At 40.3% G+C, this 22677-nt stretch overlaps 1 protein-coding gene across 1 annotated transcript; it reads left to right on the top strand.

Moving 5' to 3' along the window:
• The first annotated feature begins 917 nt into the window (after positions 1-917).
• On the top strand, positions 918-21601 carry slc27a6 (solute carrier family 27 member 6). Its single transcript, XM_023806712.2, has 10 exons — positions 918-1629; positions 3380-3589; positions 5497-5655; positions 6378-6502; positions 12386-12580; positions 16615-16705; positions 17027-17225; positions 17348-17445; positions 18358-18488; positions 19142-21601. Exons 1-10 carry the CDS (start codon positions 1143-1145, stop codon positions 19316-19318), a joined length of 1872 nt encoding a protein of 623 aa, XP_023662480.1. The 5' UTR covers positions 918-1142; the 3' UTR covers positions 19319-21601.
• The last annotated feature ends 1076 nt before the right edge of the window (positions 21602-22677 follow it).

The following is a 22677-nucleotide window of genomic DNA, read 5'->3' on the forward strand; positions in this document are numbered from 1 at the left end:
ACAGCATAGGGTTTTCTCCCAGAGTAAGTTGAGAGAGTCCAACCAGTCATCGAGTACAGGTTACGCCAAGTTGAGCCACACATGTAAATTTCCAATAGATAGATAGAAGAGCAAATAAATAAATAAATAAGCACACAACTACATAAAAAAAATAAACAAACAAATAAATAAATGGTAATATGACAAGTAAATGGTAACATGCATATGATGAACACAAGCTACATTTTCAAATAACTAATTACAATTTTATTGAACTTAATACAGGATCCTGTCCTGAAGAGGAATCTGGGCTGGCTGAGTGGGATATTCCGGATGCTACATTCGGGTGGAACCTCGGATAACAACGACACCATTAACAGTCACGGGTCCGTGGGAAACCCTCAGGGATTCATATATGGAAGGTGGTATGAAGCCTTAAGCTCAGCATAGGTGTGAAGGCGGATAGAAGCATGACAGGACAAGACATCATGTTGTACATCACACCCATTAACAAATCCAGAGTAAGGCAGCCTTCCACTGAGCCATGCAGGAAAGTTGTGTGGTCTAAGTCAGGGCTGTTCAAATTAACAAACATGACACAGGTAAAACAGGCCCTTCAGCAGCATCTCAGTATTACAGTACTGAGTATTACAGTATTACATCTGTTGAAGCTAAGCTCTGCAAGTTCATCTCCAGGAGCAGGAATGAATAACACTGGGCTAAGTGAATCTTGCCTTGATTTGAATGAAAATGATGCATCTATCCAGTATTTCAATATGTAACTTAGCTTAGCAGTTTATTTGGGTGTTATTTTTCCACTTTCAAACATGCACAAATGTCACTTACATTCTTCGCCGTGACAATTCAATAGTCACACCCAGCACATTGTACTCCGTGGAAGCGCGGCTGCCCGAAGCGGCGCTCCCGGCTCGCAATACTTATACAACTTCGGTCACGTGACTCGTTGTACAGTTTCATAAATAAGAAGAGGAGATGATCGTCTTCATTCGCATTTTTGCTCCATAGGCCCGAGTGATCAGGATCGGCAGGGTATACGCCTGCAAACTATGGCTTTTCAATGAATTGGCGATAGTAATGTCTCTGAATGAAAAACTGCAAAACTTTTTTTTGTTAAAAAGTAATTAAATAAATATTGAGCAGTGATGCTAGTGTCGATAGCATGGGTGCCCGCTGCATTGGCTGGGCTCATTGCGATCCATTTTGCCCAGAAGCGGTGCTTCCCTTACTTCTGGAAGGACGTCTTCTACTTATGGAAAGTAATCCAGTACGGCGTGAGGCTGGAGCTGTACAAGAAGAGGCGCAGGGTCTTCACCGTGCTGGACCGATTCGTGCAGCGGGCTGAGCAGATTCCCCGCAAGCCGTTTGTCATTTATGATGGGGTCCCGTACACTTATCGAGACGTGGACGAGAGGAGCAATAAAGTCGCTCATGTCTTTGAGGAGCACGGGGCAGCGAAGAAGGGCGACACTGTAGCGCTGCTCATGAACAACGAACCCGACTTCATCAGCGTCTGGTTCGGACTCAGCAAGCTGGGCTGCGCCGTGGCTTTCCTCAACACCAACATCAAGGGCAAATCGCTTCTGCACTGTTTCAGCTGCTGCGGAGCCAAAGTCCTCGTCGTCGGTGCAGGTAAATATGTCACGATTACCGCTAATAAACTGCTTGATTACTAATTATTTAGCTCCATAGTTAACGCACTTCATCAATTTCCAAGTTCATATTCAGTAGCTCAGAATGACAATGCTCAGACAATACATTGTTAAAATTTATTACTTTTAATCAGGCAACGAAACACAAGTTTATGAAGAAATGTTCCAAATGTAAACTTAATTTGATTTTTAAAGTCATAAAAACATCCTATTTCACGTAAGGAAAGGGCCGGTAGTCTGACAGGACCCGCCCACATATCCTACTGTACGTTGTACAGCCTGGTATGCGGCTTGAAACAGTAAACAACCGTAGTACAGATCAGGGCCGATTCATTCTGAATTTTATTGCAAGTTTTAGTTAAATGTATTTTAACACTACAGCTATGAAAGGAACTTTTAGCTACTTTTAGTACTTCAAATGTAATTTCATAATTAGTGATTTTCAATTACGGAGTTCAAATTGAATGATAATCAATCCTCCCTGGAATAGCAACCTTATGCCTATATTCAAGGACACGAAAGAAAATAAATACGGCTTTCAGGATAAAATACTATGAAATCTTGGAAAAGTGTCGATTGTAATTTTACTAGTTTTATATTTTGCGAGTTTTTACTATTTTGGTTAGGCCTATATTTTGGAATTTGTTCCACATATCTTTAGCTATTTGTCAGCAGGGATTCACATTGCTAGTCCCGGAGATATTCACGTTTCTCTGAATTGGCCTTAGGATAACTTCGGCTCAGTCCTGTGATTATAGCGATCAAAATGAGCTGCTGAAGTAAACAGTATAAGCTTTAAAATGACACTGCACAGTAATTTTACAGCAACAGGGTAGCTGGTAATGGCTACTGGAACAAGATACTATATCGGTGATCAATTCCATATGACCCTTAATTTATTCTTTAAATTTTCAAGAATTTTCTGAAATTGTTATCACGCCTAGGGGAAATACTGAAATAGGGAAACAAGTCACATGTTGGTGCTGCAGAATTTGGCTTTCCTCGAAGAAACACCTTCGCTTGGAGAAAAAACACTTAAGTTTAAGGTGTGGAGGCTTCACAGTATGATCAAAATGAATTGCAGATTAATTATTGTTATTGTTCAAACAGTGACGGTTGTGGAGCTTGAATGTACACAGAGCTAACTGCTACAGTTTGAGCTTTCAAACAGAATGAAGGGGCGGCAGTGGTCAGGGGTCACGTGCAGAGTACAGGAGTCCTGCACTTGACATTTAAAAGTGGATTTAACTTTTATGGCAAAGTTAAAGAGCACTGTCCACAGATTAACTGAAAGTTAAACAAATTTGAAATGTTTAAACTGCACTGCAGTGTTCATATAAAACTTTATTTGTTTGTCTAGTGCCGTTATTTATTACTGTTTTGCATTTTAACCCATCAGCAAGACAAAAACACAAACAAAACAAAGAACAACCTCAGCTGCACACTCACGCTGTGGGCGATTTAGAAACACCCCAAACCCTCGTGTCTTTGTGGAAGGAAAGTAGGGTACCCAGAGGAGACCCATGCTAGGATGTGAATAACATGTGAGGAACATGTGAGGAACATGCAAACTCCACACGCAAGGCCAGGGGTGTGAACCAAACCCTCGGCCTTGGAGATCTCAGGCCACAGTGCTAATCCTAAAACCATGTTTTAGCTGGGGCCCTGTGCCTGAGCTATCTGTTGCCGTGAGGCATCCATTTCCTTTTGTTATGTGTGTTACCCGTCAGACTTGCTGGACATGTTGGAGGACATTCTGCCCAACCTTCTGGAGCACAACATCAGCATTTGGGCTATGAATGCAGAGAGCTGCCTACCCGGGGTGCAGACCCTGCTGGACAAGGTGGAGCGGGCCCCTGCCCGGCCTGTCCCAGCGGAACGCAGGGCGGTCACCTCCCTCAAGACCCCCACTCTCTACATCTACACATCGGGGACCACCGGTACTCTCCTTATCTGCTGACACAGTAGCTGGTAGCTTAGTGATGAAGTTTTGAGGGTACATATGCTAGAAAGGTGCTGGTTTGTGTATCTCTGAGGCAGGTTTCTACCTAGATTGCAAAAAATTAAGTAATATATTAAATAATATATAGTAAGTAATATATTAGTTTTAAGATAAGCAAATTGGATGCTTCTTTGTTGTTGGTGAAATTTTATCCTGTATAATACTGTTGTATCATATACACTATTATAATTGCTGAAATACCCTTGGAAGTATAAAAAAACATTTTTTAATGAATGTGGAAGGCAGAACGTCTTTTAGGAGATTTACGGTTGCCAAGACGCCGTATTTAGACAAACACAATGATTCCTCTATTCAGAAACAGCAGGCCAGGATGCTGAAAGCCGACAAAACGGCACAGCCTTTATCCTCAGATGTAAATCAATCAGCACAATACAGAGAAATAAAATGAGGGTTTTATCTGGTTTGACATTCTTCTTTTCAGCATTGTAATGATTTTCCATTGCATTTTAACTTTGTCATGTACTTCATCACTAATTTTTGGGTGTTGTTATGAAATGATTGATATATTCAACTAAAGGTGGGCGATATGACCTAAAATTATTATCATGGTATTTTTCACTTTTTGGATGGTGATTTTTTTCCCAGGTTTTGGGAGGAGTAGCATGTCCTGTTCCTTTATGTAAATACAAATATTTTGATAATATACTAAGTACATGCAATCTACCATTTTCAGTTGAGAGACTTATGAGAGTGTCAACAGCATTTATTCTACAAAAAGCATGAAGATCTTGATATTAACCTTTATGTGCTACAACAAAACTAAATTACCAATTCTGCTGTTCCATAAGAAGAACACTGTTGTGGTTACATGGTAGCTGTGAGCCAAATTGCATCAGGGAGCACAAACACGCAGAAATGAAAGCATCAAGGCACGCAGCTACTAAAACGTACCATGAAAATATTTAAATGTCATGTCAGGCAGAGTAACTTATGTGAATAAGGAGCGGGAGTTAAAAATACATCAGCTGTTGTTCTTTATATTCACGGACATGCGTGTTTTTTAAGTGATGGAGTGCCCCCCCTTTTTTGGAATGAGAGTCTCCTCCCCTGTCGACACCTCGGCCGGTTCTGACATTTCACTCGTCTTTTTTTATTCCTCTTTCCCAGCCTCTCTTACCTTTATTAGCCTGTACCTAACTTAGGTAGCACGGCGTCACCACGTGTTCTCGGGGCAGTTCTGCCTTATATCGCGTACCTTGCATGAAGACAGCGACGTATATATATGCTGATTTAGCGAATATGTGTCACTTTTTAATTTGATACTATATATATGTAACCGGGTTATTTTTGTTTAATGTGTATAATTACGCAAAATCTGTTTATTTTGAATTTGTTAATTTGCTATCAGGACATCAGACTGTGTTTAACAGAAAATTCACACAACGCAGATAAGCTGGTTATATATGCTATATAAAGACAAGTATTCAGACTACAGCTTTATTGCTTTATTGTTTAATTATTAATAGGCTGTTATATATAATTAGGCTGTTGATTTCTGGCGGTGTTAATCCATGTCGTGGGGCTGAATCACACCGGTATTGCCCACCTGTATATTCAGCTAAGAATTCTTTTTCCATTTTTGGCATTGTGGCAAGATTGTTGATGCAGAGGAGCTTGTTTGGAAAATTCAGTTCTAATTAAGAATACTCTTCTGTGCAATAACTGGTGTTTTTATATTAGTCAACTCTTTGAATATTATTGAAAGTCCCTGGTAGCCTGTGGTTTTTGGAAGCAGAGGTTTTGTAGTGTAGTTTTACTTTGTGTAGAACATTTCACTTCGCCCAGCCTCACCGACACGCCTGTTCCACTCCACCCTGTCCTTAGGCCTACCCAAAGCGGCCGTGGTCACGCACATGCAGTCCACGAAGGCGGCCGCGGGCTTCTGGGCATACGGCGGTCATGCAGATGACATCATCTACATCCCACTCCCCCTATACCACAGCGCCGCTTCACTCATTGGCGTCGGGGGGACCATCGAGATGGGTAGGACGCATCAGACACTTCTCCAGTCATATGCTAATGAATCTAGAGAGTACAGTCGTGTGATACATATGGATAGGTGCTGTGGATGAGTTGGTGGAGGTCAAGTTAAGGTTGAATATTGCTTTAAAAATACTGTATTTGAGGCATAATCCTTAATGTAGGGTTCTATAGTGGTGAAATGGTTAGCATCGTCGCACACCTCTGGAGACCAGGGTTCAAGTCTCCACCATGGCTCTTAGTGTGTGGAATTTGCATGTTCTCCCCATGACTTTGTGAGGTTCCTGTCAGGTTCTCCAGTTTCCCCCCTCGTAAGGCTAATTGGAGTTACCAAAATTGTCTAGTGTGAAGGGATGTATGTACCTTGTGATGGGCTGGTGCCCCACCCTGGGTTATTTCAGACTCCAGACCCCCGTGACTCTGCATTAGTTCAGGGTAACATGGTGGTTCGGTGAAATGGCATTAATTCCTCACACCTCCAGGTTTAGGGGTTTAAATCCTGTCTCTACTCTGTGTGTGTCTGTTTTTCTCATGTTCTTTAAAGTTTCCACTTGCAGTCCAAAGACATGCGGTTAGCTGAAGTTCTGCCTGTAAATTGACCTTGTGGTGGATAAGCTGTTGGAAGATGGATCATTAGTAGGACATTCAGCTGTCATCTGCATATGAAACTGCCAGTGAAGGCATCTCATACCCTGTTCCTTATCTTCTCTGTTTTAATAACACAGGGGCGACCTGTGTTCTGAAGAAGAAGTTCTCAGCCTCACAGTTCTGGAATGACTGTCGAAAGTACAACGTGACCATCATCCAGTACATCGGAGAGCTCTGCCGGTACCTCTGCAGTCAGCCCAAGGTCATTCATCATTCATTCATTTTAAGTTTCTCAATTTTAAGCTTACCTGTGGTTCTGTGGGGATTCCTGGGTGAACTGGAAATAATGACGAGCTCATAGTTTTAATAAAATACTGTTAATTGCTAACATTGTGGTAAAAAGTGAGGGGCAATATGTGATTAGAAGCTATGACCTTTAGGCTTGGTTTCTCAGCTAGTTATGACTTACGTGCCTACAAACAAACCCGCAAAATATCCAAGAATTTATGTAATTGTAGATTTCAAGTTCTAAAATAACGTCTATGACCTGAATTACACTTTGTACACTTTATACTATGTGTTCTTTTATAATGAAATGGACTCCCATTTTAGGTGTCCCCTGCAATTAAATTTCTAGTACAGGCTGTAGGCTTATTGTGATATTACACTGGATACTTTGGTGGATGAATGGATGGATGGTATACTCTCAGCAAAAGATGGTTTAGATTATTATGATTTCTGTATTGCTCAGTAGGTCTTAAGGATAGTACTTTCTACATACACAGAGGGGTTGTGCCCATGGTTGCAATAATAGTTGGACCTTTACTCAGGAAACATGTTTTTTGCCAGGATTTCATAGTTGAACTGGGAGAAACACTTCAGTTTTTTAAGATGCACTTATCAGGCTGGACCCATTTCCAAATGAAGGACATTCTTTGGCCACTGCTGAACAAGCAGTTTGTCAAAGCTCTCTTTGTCCATTTTATCCATACATGATGGCGTAGGATGGGAGATGCTAGCCTTCAGTGCACATTAGGTCAAAGAGAACATTCACACACTTACACTCAGCTGTGCGTTATTCTTTGGTCGCAGTGATTGCACTAATCGATGGATCATATGGAATTTTCTGCCACTGGCTCTGTGTCGAGGAACCAATGCATGAGGAGGTGTTTCTCAATACTAAGAAGGCATAGATCATATTTGTGGTCTCGGCATGATCGGTCTTGCTAACTTGCCTTTCAAGAAAGAACTTGGGTCGCAGTGAATCATGGGATCAGTCTTTTTTGGCGAGGATGCAACCAGTATGTCCTTGATATTTGGGGCGGGGCAAGAATGATATCCGAGAATTTTTATTTTCCTCTGCACTTGTACTCTTTAGTACTGGAACTGGTCTTCGGCCATGGAAGATGATGTAAAACAGGTACACGAGAACACAAGTGTGGCTAAATATGCATGTTGAGAAACAGCCATGGTTTATGAGGGCTGCTGCCTTCTGATGGACTGGAATCCTGTCCCCTGCCGTACACCCCGTGCTTTTTCATGGATAGACTCCATACTGACCATGTAATGAACAAATTATGGAAAATGGATGGATCATGATAACAATGACAATTAATATGATCACACTGAGCATTTAGAAGATGGGCGGAAGAAATTTTATTTAATATCAAATTAGCCAAGATGATCTGGGTGAATATAAATCAATGAACTCCTACAATGATCTTTGCCAGTGAAAACCAATCAGAATAGCCAGTATATTTGCATTTCACAAAGTAAACCCTCCCCCCTCCCCCTTCAGGCCCCCACCATGGCACAGACCACCCTATTGGCCGGCCGGGGTGGTGCGACACTATCAATGATGCATACAAATGACACATAAGAATAGGGGACGATCTGCATAAACAGGGCATGAGGCACACAGCTTCATTGTGGATCTCCAGCATATCCGGGCCTTGTTTCCTCCACCCCCTAGCAGGATTGCAGTGAGGCAAACACAAGAACGTGGCCAACCAACTATCATCTAGGCGTGCAAAGAAAGAAGAGCCTGTATACACAGGTTTTTCTTGTGAAACTACTAACGCCTCCCTTGTGCTAAAGTAGTTCATGGCAATAGGCCTTAGGAATAGAAATTGGGTCCCAGATGTACATTAATTAAGAGTGAAAGAAGTTGGACGGGCACCACCATCTTCTCTAGGCGTGTTTGATATTGTCCAGTTATGAGAAGAGACTTTGTAGCATTCTGTGTCCTCTGTGACTTTCTTGAGAATAGAATGGAATGGAATAGAATAGAATTGAATTGAATAACTTTGTAATCATCATCATTGTACAGGTAGCAAGTGCAATGATATTCAATATGATAAGTGAAATGAGGTTAGGCATAAATAAAAACATGAATTTATAGGTAAATAACTATCTAAAACATTAAATATAAAGTAGTTTGCCTACTATCATTCAGTATGGCTAAAACTATGTTCCACAACAGATATATACGACAGCTGTATAATACCAGTGATGGTAGTGCACTTCAAGACTACCACTAATATACAATAGTAGTCATATAATAATAATAATAATAATAATAATAATAATATGGTAATGGCTATAATAGTAATAGTGATGATAAAAGAGCATGATGATATTTACATTAACAGAGTTTATCAGGTTGGTAATGACTCTGGAAAGAAGCTGTTCCTCAGTCTAGACTTGCAGGTATAAATAGTGCAAAGAGATGATTGGCAGGACTGCGATGGTCCTTGTGATGTGATTGGCCTTGCACCGGCAGCAGTAGTCCCTCAGGGTAGGGACTTGGGTTTCCTGTCATTTGGTTGGGGTTGCCGTCAATGGAGCAGCATTAGAAGGTTATTGGCAGCCGGTGCTGACATTCGTAAGTGTTTTAAGGAAGGACAGCTGCTGCTGTGGCCTCTTCACCCATGATGGTGAAGCTGGCCTCCCATGAGAGGTCATCTTAGTTGTTGAAACCTGGAGACCCTCTACACCAAGTCTCTGTTGATGTAGACTGGAGCAAGTTCATTGCTATATTTCCTGGAACTGATCATGAGCTCCTTGGTTATAATGGGCCTGAGTGTCAGAATGTTCTCGGAGCACTATCTTGATAAGCTCTGGACATCCTTTGTGTAAGCCAACACATCACCGTCAGAGATCGGCCCATTCATGGTTATGTCATCCACACTCTTAAGGATGGTGTTTGTGGTGTAGGTGAGCGTGCAGTTATAAGTGGAGTGGGCTGAGAACAGTTTTGGGGTATATTAGTGTTAATTATCAAGGTCGACAGTAGATGGCATCCTATACGCTAACTCTTTGAGGGCAGTTAGTATGGAAATCAAGAATTCAGCTGGGAAGGGGGCTGGCAGAGACTCAGGTCAAGTAATTTTTCAGACCGTTCCTTTCGGAATGGCCATGTTGAAAGTAGAGCTGTAATTCATGAATAGCATCCTCAGCAATGTCCCCTGGTGTTTAAGGTGGGGTGGAGCAGTGTGAAGGGCAGTGGAGATGGCGTCCTCCATAAATATGCCCAGTAGGTAGGGCTGGGCGATATGATCTCAAATCAATATCACGATTAATTGAACATTTTACCTTGATTGTGATTAATGAACGATTCGGTTTTTTTTTTTCCGCTCATAGTTCACTGACAAGGTTTGTACTGCAAGTATGCTCAACTATTAAAAACTGTGATTTTTTCCTAATGAAAGAGTGTATATCTTATCCTTATGATTTTAATCGAAGGAAATGAACGCAGATGAACTGTTTATGGTTATTTTTCGAATATTTGGAACAACTCAAAGCACAAAGCTTGAAATGAAAACATCTTATGAAAAAGGTCACATTTCAGTTTTAATGTAAAAAGCAAGTTCTTTAAAAATGTAAAAATATAGTTAGAATTTCTTACAAATAAAATAAATTATTTTAAATATTGGTAGTGCTGACACCGATTGGTGGTATTACCTTTGGTAGCTGAAACTGAACACACACTGGGGAAAGTACTACCAGAATTAATAATAATAATATTAATAATAATAATAATATTGGTAGGCATATTGGTGTTGCTCTTGAGTTGCTATGATGTGTGTTAGACATTCTCTCAAAGAATTTCATAATGATGGAGGTGAGGACAATTGGGCATTAATCATTCAGGTTACTGCTGGCTGTATGTTTGGACTAGAGATGCACCGATCCGATATTTGGATTGGTATCAGCATCGATCCAGACATGTTAGACGGTTCGGTTATCGGCCATATGTGACCGAACCACGTCCGATACTTATGTATAATGTTTTCAGCAGTGTGTAAAAAGATCTATCAAAAAGCTTCTATTTCTTCGATTTGTACAATCAGTCACACAACAGCTATTTCCCATTTTAAACGTGTTTTTTGCAGCATTCAGCTGAATGCTGCCTCACTCTATTTGCCACTCAGTGGTTATGAGCTTCTGCCGGCTGTGACGTAATTTGCATACCCTTTGCAGTACGAGTTGCATAAGAACATCGCCTAAGAGGGTGATGATCTGGATCTTATAACAGCAACTAATAGCACTGTGATTTGTAATCTTTGTAAAAATAAATTTTTGAGAGGTGGGAGTAGCGTTTAGTGGAAAATCCCACTAAACAAAGCGCACACAATTATGCAAGACAACGCGAGTAATATGAAAAATGCGATCTCTGATTTGGGAGTCGCTACCTTGGGCTGTTTGTCCACTCGCTGGAGCTTGTGATACAGGAGGGGCTGCTATCGCAACGAAGTGTAACTGATGCTCTTGGCAGTGAGAAGAAAATTGTGGGGCATTTTAAGCATTCGCCACTTGCATATCCTCGCTTGCAAGAACTGTTTATATTATTAGAACTCAAAGTGTTTAAAACAAGTGTAGAAATGGGGTGGACAGTACGCTATGTATGTTTCCAATAGCCTGAAAAATATGAATATATAAATTATAAATATACACAGTATTTATTATATGAAAATATTAAAGTAAGAAGAGCTCTTGTATTGGAATCTGTATCAGTTTCGGCTGTTGTGTATCTGAATCGGATCGGAACTGAAAAAATGTGGATCGGCCCATCCTTGGTACAATGATGGCTAGATGGAACTAGTGATAGAGAAAGAGTGATGATGTTAGTGGATACTAGTGGATACCTGCATTAGCTGATTAGCACAGTCCATCTAGGCCTGCTGTCTATCATGCATTCACAGCATGCAGCATGGATCTAGCATTGTGCATGCATATGAATGCTAAATTGTTTGCTGTTGGTGGGGCTTATATTACATTGTTTACTGTGTTACTGTTACTTTTGTTGAAGCTGGCTAAGCTATTTATGTCCTTTGCTAGAAGGGCGCCATTGCTTGGGGATAGTCATTTCTGCTTTTGAAACCAGTGATGTGCTGGATGCCTTGCCAGTTGACCAATGCCTTGGATCGTCACTCTTGATCCGTGGCTTGTAGGCAATCTTGACACATCCGACTCTCCAGAACTGAATGCTGCAGATATTGAACCCGATGAGTCATCTGTCACAATACCATTATGGCAAGGAAGTTAGTCAAGAACAGAGATGAGACTACTGGGGTTTAATCAAGGGAACAATAACAAGGCTAGAACACAGAAAAGCAAGACTAAGGGACTGCAACTCGAATATAAACGAAGGCCAAAGACAAGACAACAAAAGCAAACAGTGGAGGCAAAGACAGAGGACACAACAGGATGGGTAAAGTGACAAGCAGAGAATACTCAGGACTGCACAAGAATTGTAGGAGCTTAAATAGAGTGTAATTAGCCCCTCATTACTGCCAGCTGTGACAGGTAAGCACTGAGGTCCAAAGCCATGACAACAGGGAATGTGGGCAGAATCTGCATAGAGGCATTCACCCTAGCCAGGAGCCATGGCAACAGGGAAGGTGGGCGGAGCCATGACAATTACATTTATCTGACAATTTCATTGAAAGCGACTTACAGTCGAGGGAGTGGTTACAAGTATGTGTGCTGCCTAGGATTCAAACCCACATCCCTTGCATTGTTAGCACAGTGCTTTACTTGTTGAGCTACAGCAGCTTATAAGTCAGGGTTTCTGCATATTCAACCAAAGTTGTCCTTGTTGTGTCCTGATGCCGCAATTCCATGTGCTCTCTCGCTCTTAAAGTCAGAGTTGGACTGGCAGCACAAAGTGCACATGGCTGTGGGGAACGGCCTGCGCCAGGACGTGTGGCAGGAGTTTCACCGGCGCTTCGGCGAGATTCGCATGTGCGAACTGTATGGCTCCACCGAGGGCAACCTCTGCTTCATGAACCACGTGGGCAAGATCGGCGCTGTGGGACGGTCCAACTTCTTCTACAAGGTGAGTTCCCACCTGTTGCCGGTCAATTGGTTCTGGCCGCAAGATCCGTCTTGTTACAGCTTTGGGCTGGGGGATGATAAAAAGACAACTGCATCTACAAATGGGACAAGAGATATCTGGGTTTGTGCTCTGCACTGTTTGGGCTGAAGCCAAACTGTTTATATTATTAGAATTTAGCTACTGATGAATGAAGAGGCTCAGCACTTCACCCCACACTGGGACATCTTCTAAATTAAAGGGGATTGTTTTGCATATAGTAATAGATTTTTTAAATAGATGACACTAGCAAGTAACAGGAAATTGATTTTGTTTTTTTGAAAATAGTGTTGTTGAGTCTGTTATTAGTGGACGTCGGTCACATGACGTCAGCTGAAAAACTGCTAAATTGAATTAGATTCCTGTGAGACATATCTTCGCAGTTTCCCTTGTATGGAAGAAGTTTTGCGGCTATCGGTGGAGGTTAATGGTTAGCTTTGCACGTTCGCTTGGCCCATGCCGTGCTCGCACTGTGAATGCCTTGTGTATGTGAGAAGCCGCGGTAATGGCCAGGGACCATGAGCACTGTGTTCCCACGGTTCAAATTGAAAGAATATCTTGTCCAGAATTATTACAGTTTGGGAGGTGTGCAGCTAAGAAAAGTAACATAGAACGGTAACAAACATAAATCTGTGAATTGTTCTGTGCTTAAGTCTTTAGGTCTTAAGACATTTTTAAACAGCAAAAGGTAAAGGTTGCCGGACCGTGCACGGACATAAAATGCACATTTTTATCTTCCATGTCGGAAAAAATGTGGAAAACGGTTATAGTTTTTTTTTTACGTATTCCTTGGTTTTGCTGCCTTGACAAAAATAATATTTTGCATCCTAATATTTATTACCATTGGCTTGCTTAGCATAATTATAGAGAAAAGTTTAAACGTGGAGGCCTGCACTGCTGTACTGTCCTGCCATGTACTGGGACCGTGGGCATCCTGAGGCACATGTGTGCAACACTATACTGGGCCACAGCACTATACTGGGCCACAGCACTATACTGGGCCACAGCACTATACTGGGCCACAGCACTATACTGGGCCACAGCACTATACTGGGCCACAGCACTATACTGGGCCACAACACTGCTGACTTTGTATTTGTGTTTATATAGGATTAATTTCCATTTGCAGCATGATGGCAAAGGAGAGCAAGGCAGGGACTATTTTGGGTGACCCAGCATATATACTCTCTCTGCAACACAAAATACTTAGGCAGTATGCATATATCTATAAGCATTAATGACAATAACTACATGTATATATCTATTTAAACACTTATATTTAAAGAAGGTATTTAGCTCATAAAGTTTTTGTAAATGTATATGTTTGTGTGTGTGTGTGTTTTAAACATGAGGATATCTTAGATATTGTGCCCTATAACTATTTTCATAAATATATTGTGTACTATAACTTATGTTAAGCTTATCAATGTGGCCATAACTTTAGTGATGGCTCTGTAATCACAGAGGAAGGGGTTTTATTGCATAGGATGTTGTTTTTGGCAGAGCAGGTAGGGGTGCCGGTGGAGTCGTTGGCTGTCAGCCTTCCAGCACCCAGTCCTTCCTTTAATTCCTGTTCCATTTCATGTGGGAATTACAGTAATAACATTTTATGCCATTTCTGTCACTTGTTGCATTCTTTATTTGCAACATATATATGGTAATCACCGTTTTACACTATATTCATTTAATGGATTCTACATGCAATGACTCATATGGACATAACAGAGCAGAATATGTCTTATTGCAGATTAAAGTCACTACTTGTTAACCAAAGTGTAGCCCATGCAATCATCTCTCTTCCCCTTACTGGTCTTCCCTTGTAAGGATAACATTCACACCAACTCATTAGCAGTGAACATTAGTGCATGCATCCCTCCCACACACTGTTAGCTAATTCCTCCTTGCCTATCCATTGGCTTCTATGTAGCGCACCTGGAGAGTGGCGTTCATGCAATTCCATCTGCAGTCTTACAGGTGTCCAGGTGGTGTCACTGTAAAGTAGTAAGAAACAGGGAGCCCACACCATGGAATATGGGTCCCCTCTCCTGGGTCTCCAGCTCATGAACTGCTAATAAGAGTCCCTTCAAACGTGTGGCTCTTGCTGTCCAATATATTATGTTTCAGACAGAAAAACCTAGTGGAAAAACTAGGCCACAGTCTCTCTTGAGCCATCACAGCAGTGCACAAATCCAAGAAAATACAGGAGGTGACTTCATCAGAATTTCTAGCAGCAGTCAGTGTACTCTGTCTAATCACCGCGCTCCAATATTACAGTTGGAAGGATTTACAAGGGATAATCTCTTTCTCTTTAACCACTTTCTTATCATAAACACAGTTCCCTTGTTTGTGTTGTTAGACCCAGGAAGAGATTTAAAGAGCCCAGAGTTCTGTTTAAAAATATTCATCATTTTTAGCAACAGGACGCTAAAACTTTAGTACTTGTACTTTCTGCACGTGGCCATGCTAGTTTCACAGGCGCTAATTAGCAGTTTTGTGTTAGCTGAAGTAGTACCATGTCAGCTGAGGCCAAGAACTTACTAATAAACTCAGTAACAGTTGAGTTATTCATCAGCACAGAATACTCTTCAGCTACAGGAAATCTTTTATACATTTTTGGTATTGTTTTTACTGCCTGTCGCCTTATTGTTGGCATTAACATTATTATGGCAGATCTTTCCTGTCTTTAAGTCATTGGCACTTTGACATGAGCACACTGAAAGGAATGAAAAATGGCACTTTGTATTTGATTAGGAACAGAGAAAGACGCTTTGCGAAGCTTCACTTAAGAAGAATGGAATATCACAGAAGGTTCCAGAATCATTACGCACCATTTTTGGCTTTTTTGGTGTGGGAAACCAAGCTGAGTTGTTTTGTTTTTAACAATATATATTTTTTTGGAAGGAAAAAATATATTTAGCAAGGCAAGGAAGTAGTGTGAAATACTGCATTCAAAGTTGCATCCAGTTGTAAATAAAATCTCTGAAAAAAATTTGTTTTACTTATATAAAGATGGAGATAGAATTGAAACTAGGAACACTTTACTTAAGGCCACATTTTTAGTAATTTATATACAGACGCTCCTCTACTTACGAACCTGCAACTTACGAACCTTCAAACATACGAACGAAGAGGACTGTAACTCCAAATTGTGTTCGTTAGGCTCCCATTTCCTGTCTGCAATTTTTTTTTTCTGCGCGCCAATTCCTCCTAGTACGACTTCTGGCTGCTACTCCCGCCGCGCAGCAGCGTAGCGTGCGTACTCCCAGCATCCTAGTTCTTTGTATTTGCGTATACCCTTAAAATGACGTTGAATAACGACTTACAAACATTTCAAGTTACGAACAGCCGTTCAGAACGTATCTCGTTCGTAAGTAGAGGAGCGCCTGTATTTCTTACAAATAACAAGGCATTCATAAAGCATTACAAAAATGGCTGTGATTATTTATCAAAAGGCATAACACATTATAGTCATGTGTATCATGCATTATTAATGCTTTATGAAGCTCTCATCTATAACTCACTACAGACGCATAGAATATTTAGGCAGTCATAATGCATAATAAACATAGCTATAATGTGTTATGCCCTTTTATAAATATTTATAGCTATGTTTATAATGCTTTATGAATCCATTATAATGCATTATAAATTTGTTTATAAATTATTAAAAACATGGCCTTAAGTGAAGTGTTACCTTGAAAATTTATCTATAAATAAAAGAAATTGTATTTTTGTAGTGATACTTGCAGGTTTTAGTACTGCCTATATTTAGAGGCAACTCCCTAATTATAATTAAAATAATTTCATACATATAAGAGTTTCACAGTGGGTATCAATAATGCCTTATGACATTATAATGATATTTCTGCTCTGTGTTTATAAACTGCTGTTCTTGTCATCTGTCAACTGTATGGACCGAGAACAACAACCTTGGGAAGAGCCTGGTTATAAATTTGTATGAACTAACTGGTCATTTTTCTCCTTTTCACCCATTGTAGCTTTTTTTTAAATACGTCCTTGTGAAGTACGACAAAGTCAGAGATGAACCTGTACGCAATAAGCATGGATTCTGCATACCTGTAGCAAAAGGTGAGAAGATAGTAACTTCTGTGTTGATAGTAATACAATGAAAACATTAGGTTTTGGAAAAGGAATAAAGCATTTATAATTTTATGGCCAACAGGGGGCCCCCAAACCTCAGGGGGGTGGGGGGGGGGGCAGCACGCAAATGCATGGTTTAAGTGGTAAACAATGTCACTGGGTTCTTGTTTAGTCTTACCAATACATACCTGGGTGCACAGTAATGTGCAAAGGTTTTACATGTTTGCTTTTTTGGTAAACATGACTGCTTTCTGCACACCTCTGCATTCCTCTGACCTCTATCCACTTTTCGTCAACCTCCCTCACCAGGTGAAACTGGTCTGCTCCTGTCCAAGGTCAACGCACAGACCCCGTTCTTTGGCTATGCCGGGAGTAAGCAGCTGACAGAGAGGAAGCTGCTGCGGGACGTGTTCGCCAAAGGGGACATGTATTTCAACACAGGCGACCTGATGGCCGAAGATAAGGAGGACTTCATCTACTTCAAGGACAGGATTGGCGACACCTTCAGGTACATCACGGAATTGCAGCAATCTCCATCTCCGTGTTGATCATATCCTTGATAAAATGCACAGAACAAGTTCTGGAAATTTCTGTCATGAGCGCGCCCATGAAAGAGTGCATTTATGTCAGGTGGAAGGGGGAGAATGTGGCCACAACGGAAGTGACTGAAATCCTCGGACTTCTGGACTTCATCCAGGAGGCCAATGTTTACGGTGTGGAAGTTCCAGGTAGGAGCTGAACACAAGCACCGCCCAGTGTATGGTCAAAACCCATACCCACCTCATGGTGTTTCTTTCTTACTGGACTTTTACTAGCATGACAAATTTCTTAACAGAAATGCAAAGTAAAAGTACCGTCCTCACTAAGCAATACCAGCCAACGAAATGTTTTAGCTTCCAGCTAATGCGACCACATCGCAGTGACCAGATCCCAGTAGCAAGTTTTTGATATGAACTGTAATCCAGAATTAGGGTGAGATCATATGAGCCAGCTTATAGTGAACAGTAAGAATAGTAAAACTTATTAATTATTAATAAAGACAAATCCAAAAAAATTGTATGTATAAATATTACAATGAAGCAATGATTAATCATTCTAGATGTAAATAAATCTGCTAATTAATCAGGCTTATGACCTAAAAATTTAATATTTAATTGATCAGTGTGCATAATATTCAATTTCCATTGAGCAGTGGTTGGTACGGAAATCATGGCTGAATTATATTTATACATACTATTTTTTTTGCATTCACTATGAAAACGAATGTATGTTACTGTGATTCTCTTCCTCCTCTGGAGTCCTTTCGAATCATCTCTTTCTGTACTGTGTGTTAACTCTCTTTGTTTACTCCTTCATATTTACTAACTGCTGCTGTAGTCTATATAGCAATATTAGTACAGTTGTAGTGACATTATGCATATCTCTGATTGGTTAAAATGAGATGTGACTGACATCCAAGCATTCTATACTTTAACTGAGCTATCCGCTATATAGGATTCTGTAACACCAAGTAATGAAAGCAATGATTTTTATTTGTGTCGTCGACTTAGCATAATTTTCCTTGCTTGTTTGTTGCCAATAGTGGGGAGGTCAAGGGGGAACTGTCGAATATTAAATGAGGAGCACCTCCATGTTTGCAGGACATGAAGGAAGAGCTGGAATGGCAGCAGTCATTATCAGACCTGGGAACAACTTTGATGGGAAGAAGCTATTCCATCATGTGCTTGATCACCTACCAAGCTATGGTCGGCCAATTTTCATTAGAATTCAGGTATCTGTAGTTTCTCCTTGTATCTCGTTCTAAATGTCAGGGGTGCAGGAACTGAGGGGACAGGGGTACCCCAAATATTTAATTTGGTATTATTCCCCCCCCTAAGAAATAGACCTTTTCATTTAAATTATTGAGTTGTGCCTCACCCCCTTCTCATTGCCAGAGCTCAGTGTATGTTTTACTGTCTCATGTCTAACTTGCTAATCTCGAGTCTTTTGTGCCAGTAATGTTAATGGTTAGATGGTGTATTTATGAAAACATGGAAATGTACAGTATTTATAGCACAAAAATACTTTGTATACTCTCAAGAAAAATGCATGATTTTCTGTTCAATTCACACTTTCCAAACATTACTAAATATTTGAAGAATTACTGCTGCAGCACTATTGGGTAAGGACATGGGAACAGGTTTGGTGTGGGATGGAAGGAATTTGTGACATGAAAAAACATGATAGCATCCTTGAAAAACAACAAAGTGGCGTATGTAATTATTGTCTTTGAACAGTTTTCTGTGGGTGGACCCTGAAGCGTTCAGTCTGAATTACATTGGGGTTTCAAAGAACCAAGCTTGAAGAGCAAGTTTCTAAAGATAAAATTCCGTTAGTTAAATGTAATTCACAAACTTTCCTTGTATATATTTTTGGACTTTGCAGGAACTGATGGAGCTGACTGGAACCTTCAAGCAACAGAAGTTTAAATTAGTAGATAGTGGCTTCAATCCTTCAGTGATCTCTGACCCACTTTATGTCCTGGACAATGTGGAGAAGAGCTACATCGTACTGACCGATGCAGTTTATAATCGCATTGTGTCTGGGCAACAGAAGCTATAGCAGTATCAAAAATAAACCTTAACACTTTTTTTGGATTTTGCTCCTCAAGAAAGTACTAGCTATTAAGATGGGACACTTTTAATGCTAGGCTTAAGGTCACACAAAATAATATCCAGAACCTAGTGATGGCTAAATGAAGCTTCATGAACCATTTGCTGTACTTTGTGACCCCACTAGATGGTGCTCTCTGTTCAGAAAAAGGACTCAAAGCATGCACCAAGCAAACCAATACTACCATCTAGTGGAATAAAAAAATACAGCAAATGGTTCATGAAGCTTAATTTGGCCATCACTATCAGACTCTGCTCTGAGTAATGAAGTACTAAAGTATAATAATAATGTTGTGCCAACGTGTGTGTGGAGATAACTGAGTGAAGTTTATAGTCGTCGTAAGTGAGCCAGAGTCCTAAAGCTCAGAGCTAAAGCTAAAGCTTTGGCTATTTATTCTTATTTTTTACATTACTGATGTCTCAAGTGGTACTTTCTCTGTTCTGTTGTGAAACAGACCCAGAACAGCAGGCATTATGACTTACGGACCAGTGAACTTGTTACAGCCTGTCATTTCCTGCTATTGTCATGTCAGTGATTTCGGCTTTTCACTCTGAGTTTTCACATGTGACTTTTGTGATGAAGTCGTACGGTTTCGGTTGAATAATGTGAAATGATTACTGTATGGTTGCATAGACTCAGAATGGGGTATAATAAGGTTTGAGAACCATTTCATTACTGACCTATTGCAGAAGATCTTACGACTGACTGAATTTTTTCAGACAGTTTCACCTTCTTTTCAAGTAAAATTTATTCTGAACTATTTGCAAGGTTTCATGCTTACACAAAATTATTTATAATACAGAAATAAGCATTATGTAACTGTGTGTGTGTGGAATTTGCATGTCCTCCCTGTATTTTGTGGGATACCATGGTTTTCCCCCAGTCAGTGTAAAGCAGACATGCAGTCAGGTGAACTTGTGCCCCAAAATTGCCTATTGTGTGTGTACCCTGTGATGGACTGGCATCCCATCCAGGATGTACCCCTTCCACATGCCCTGTGCTGCCTGCTGCCTGGGATAGGCTCCAACGCACCCACCACAAACTGAATATTAAGTGGTTATGAGCTAGATGAATGAATGGTTTTTAAACTCTGTTATACCCCAGTCCTGACAGTTGTTATTTCCGGTATGCACTCAGTGGCCAATTTATTAGGTACATTGGCAAACAGCCTGATCCTTCAAAGAGTGAATATAATACATACAGCATGCAGACAGTGTCAGGAAATTCACTTGCTGCTCAGTTAAGCATTAGAGCGGCCGAGGCACCTGATTTAAGTGGTTTTTGAAAGTGTGATTGTTGGTGCCAGACATGGAGGTTCCAGCACCTCTCCAGAAGCAGACTCTCCTGGGATTTTCCCACACCACAGTTTACAGAGGATGGTGTGATGAACAAAGAACATTTAGTCAATGGCATTTCTGAACACACAGCTCATCTGGGATCAAAAATGGGTTGTATCTTCTACTAGCCTGGTGAACATCATAAAGTGGCAACTGACTCTTCATTGCATGTAACAAAAATCTTGAGTTACAAACTGGTCAGAAGTAAATGGTTTTTTTTTTTTCATTTCAACTGAAATAACACTGTGCATTTGTACCTGTAACTAAGGATGAGATGTGATACTCAAAACTCTTCATCATGTCATAAAACGTCACTAAATCAGTGTTTCCTGATTGGACTTTGGGGACCCACAAAGCTGGAAGGGAGCAAAAATGTGGACTGTCTCGCAAGGGAGCGCAGAAGAAGCAAAAACATGGACTGGCTGTGGTTCTACGAGGACCGGATTGGGAAACACTGTACTAAATGTATGTACTCAGGGTAACCGTGAACACTTACGCGTACTACGTCATGATCTCTCTCATTACCTCATTCTACAAAAATGACAGCAACTGATGGAATAAGCTTTGTATTATTAGACAAACCGTGTTGCATTATACCTTTAATTAGACTTTGAGCTGGTTTGAATTTTTAGGTTTACTACTGTGAAAAGACTGACAGCACAGTGGATCCCCAAAGCCAGAAAATATTAACTTCTGCATTGGAGATATGCAAAACACCGAATTTCCTTTTACAAATAACAATTTTTAAAACATGTTTTTTATAATACTGTCTGAATCTCTATAGCAATTGTGTACATATAGAAAATTCTACTTTTTAAAAGCCATATGAATAACACAGATAGCCTTTGTTAATGTGAACAAGTATTCGACGAATAAAATTTGAATAACTGCACAACAGTGTCTTATCTTTTTCAGTTTATCCTGGGGAAATACCTATCCATAGTTACCGCAGTAACAGTAAATTACATTATACTTTATCAATGATAATAATCAGTATTACAATTGATGAAGTATAATGGTTAGTATAACAATTATAATAATAGCTGTTTTGGTATGTTTGACCTTTATCAGCTTGGTATCAAACCCCACCCCCCTCCCACACACACACACACACACACACACACACACACTATTGTGTATTATGGTTTTACAATGCATTTCAGTCAGAGGCTGTGATGACAGTTAGGGGCACAAAAAAATTTGAAAATAATTGGATTGGTCTTGGGGGGCCAAAATCTCTATTGGCAGAGTAATATAGTTAAAGCCGAGAGTAAACTTAGATAGTACTGTATATAATTTCTATTTATATCGCATATTAATATGAGTGGACTTCATTAGATTAATGTCAAAGCAGGGGTGTAACGGCGTTCGTGGGGCTCTGACAAATACACTTGACACTTCAGAAGGTGGCGCCAAAGCAGCGTGTCATCTGCCTGCAGAGAGGGTGTGGTGCAGCTCAGGAGAACCTGCAGTGCATATCTGGATTCCTTCATGTGGTGTTTTCTATAAAGAATCTTTTAATTGAGGAATTGAATGGAGTTTATAGGGGAAACATATGGAGACACATCTGGAGAGCTGTAATCTGGGCCGTTCCATACATCCAACTCCATAGACTGTTTCTGGATATAATTTTTACATCGATAATCATAATTAAATCCCCCTGCTGAAAATATAGTGGATCTACTTTTTTTTTTTTTTAAAAAAAAGGTTTTCGTTCCTAGCTCTCTCACACTGGGATTTTTCGAAAAACAGTGCACATTACTCTCGAATATTCACAAAGTTTCAGACATCAACAATTTTAGTAGCCTTTAAACAACTATGCCCAAGTAAAAACAATAAGCTGCAATACAAGCTGTAATACACTGAGCCCGGAGGTTTTTGATTAACAGCCAGTGAGGTACGACTTGTCATGACTGTTCATGAAAATTTTGCCTCAAATATGTATATGTAATTATTCAACAAATTATATAT

Source organism: Paramormyrops kingsleyae, chromosome 7 (genome assembly GCF_048594095.1).
Source record: "Paramormyrops kingsleyae isolate MSU_618 chromosome 7, PKINGS_0.4, whole genome shotgun sequence".
Classification (NCBI taxonomy): domain Eukaryota; kingdom Metazoa; phylum Chordata; class Actinopteri; order Osteoglossiformes; family Mormyridae; genus Paramormyrops; species Paramormyrops kingsleyae.

What these genes read in the sequence shown, in the direction of transcription:
- slc27a6 (XM_023806712.2), top strand. Translation starts at nt 1,143, where the DNA reads ATGCTAGTGTCGATAGCATGGGTGCCCGCTGCATTGGCTGGGCTCATT. An exon ending in CGGGGGGACCATCGAGATGG is followed by an intron (nt 5,656 to 6,377) that starts GTAGGACGCATC and finishes TTAATAACACAG; the next exon opens with GGGCGACCTGTGTTCTGAAG. An exon ending in TTACGGTGTGGAAGTTCCAG is followed by an intron (nt 17,446 to 18,357) that starts GTAGGAGCTGAA and finishes CCATGTTTGCAG; the next exon opens with GACATGAAGGAAGAGCTGGA.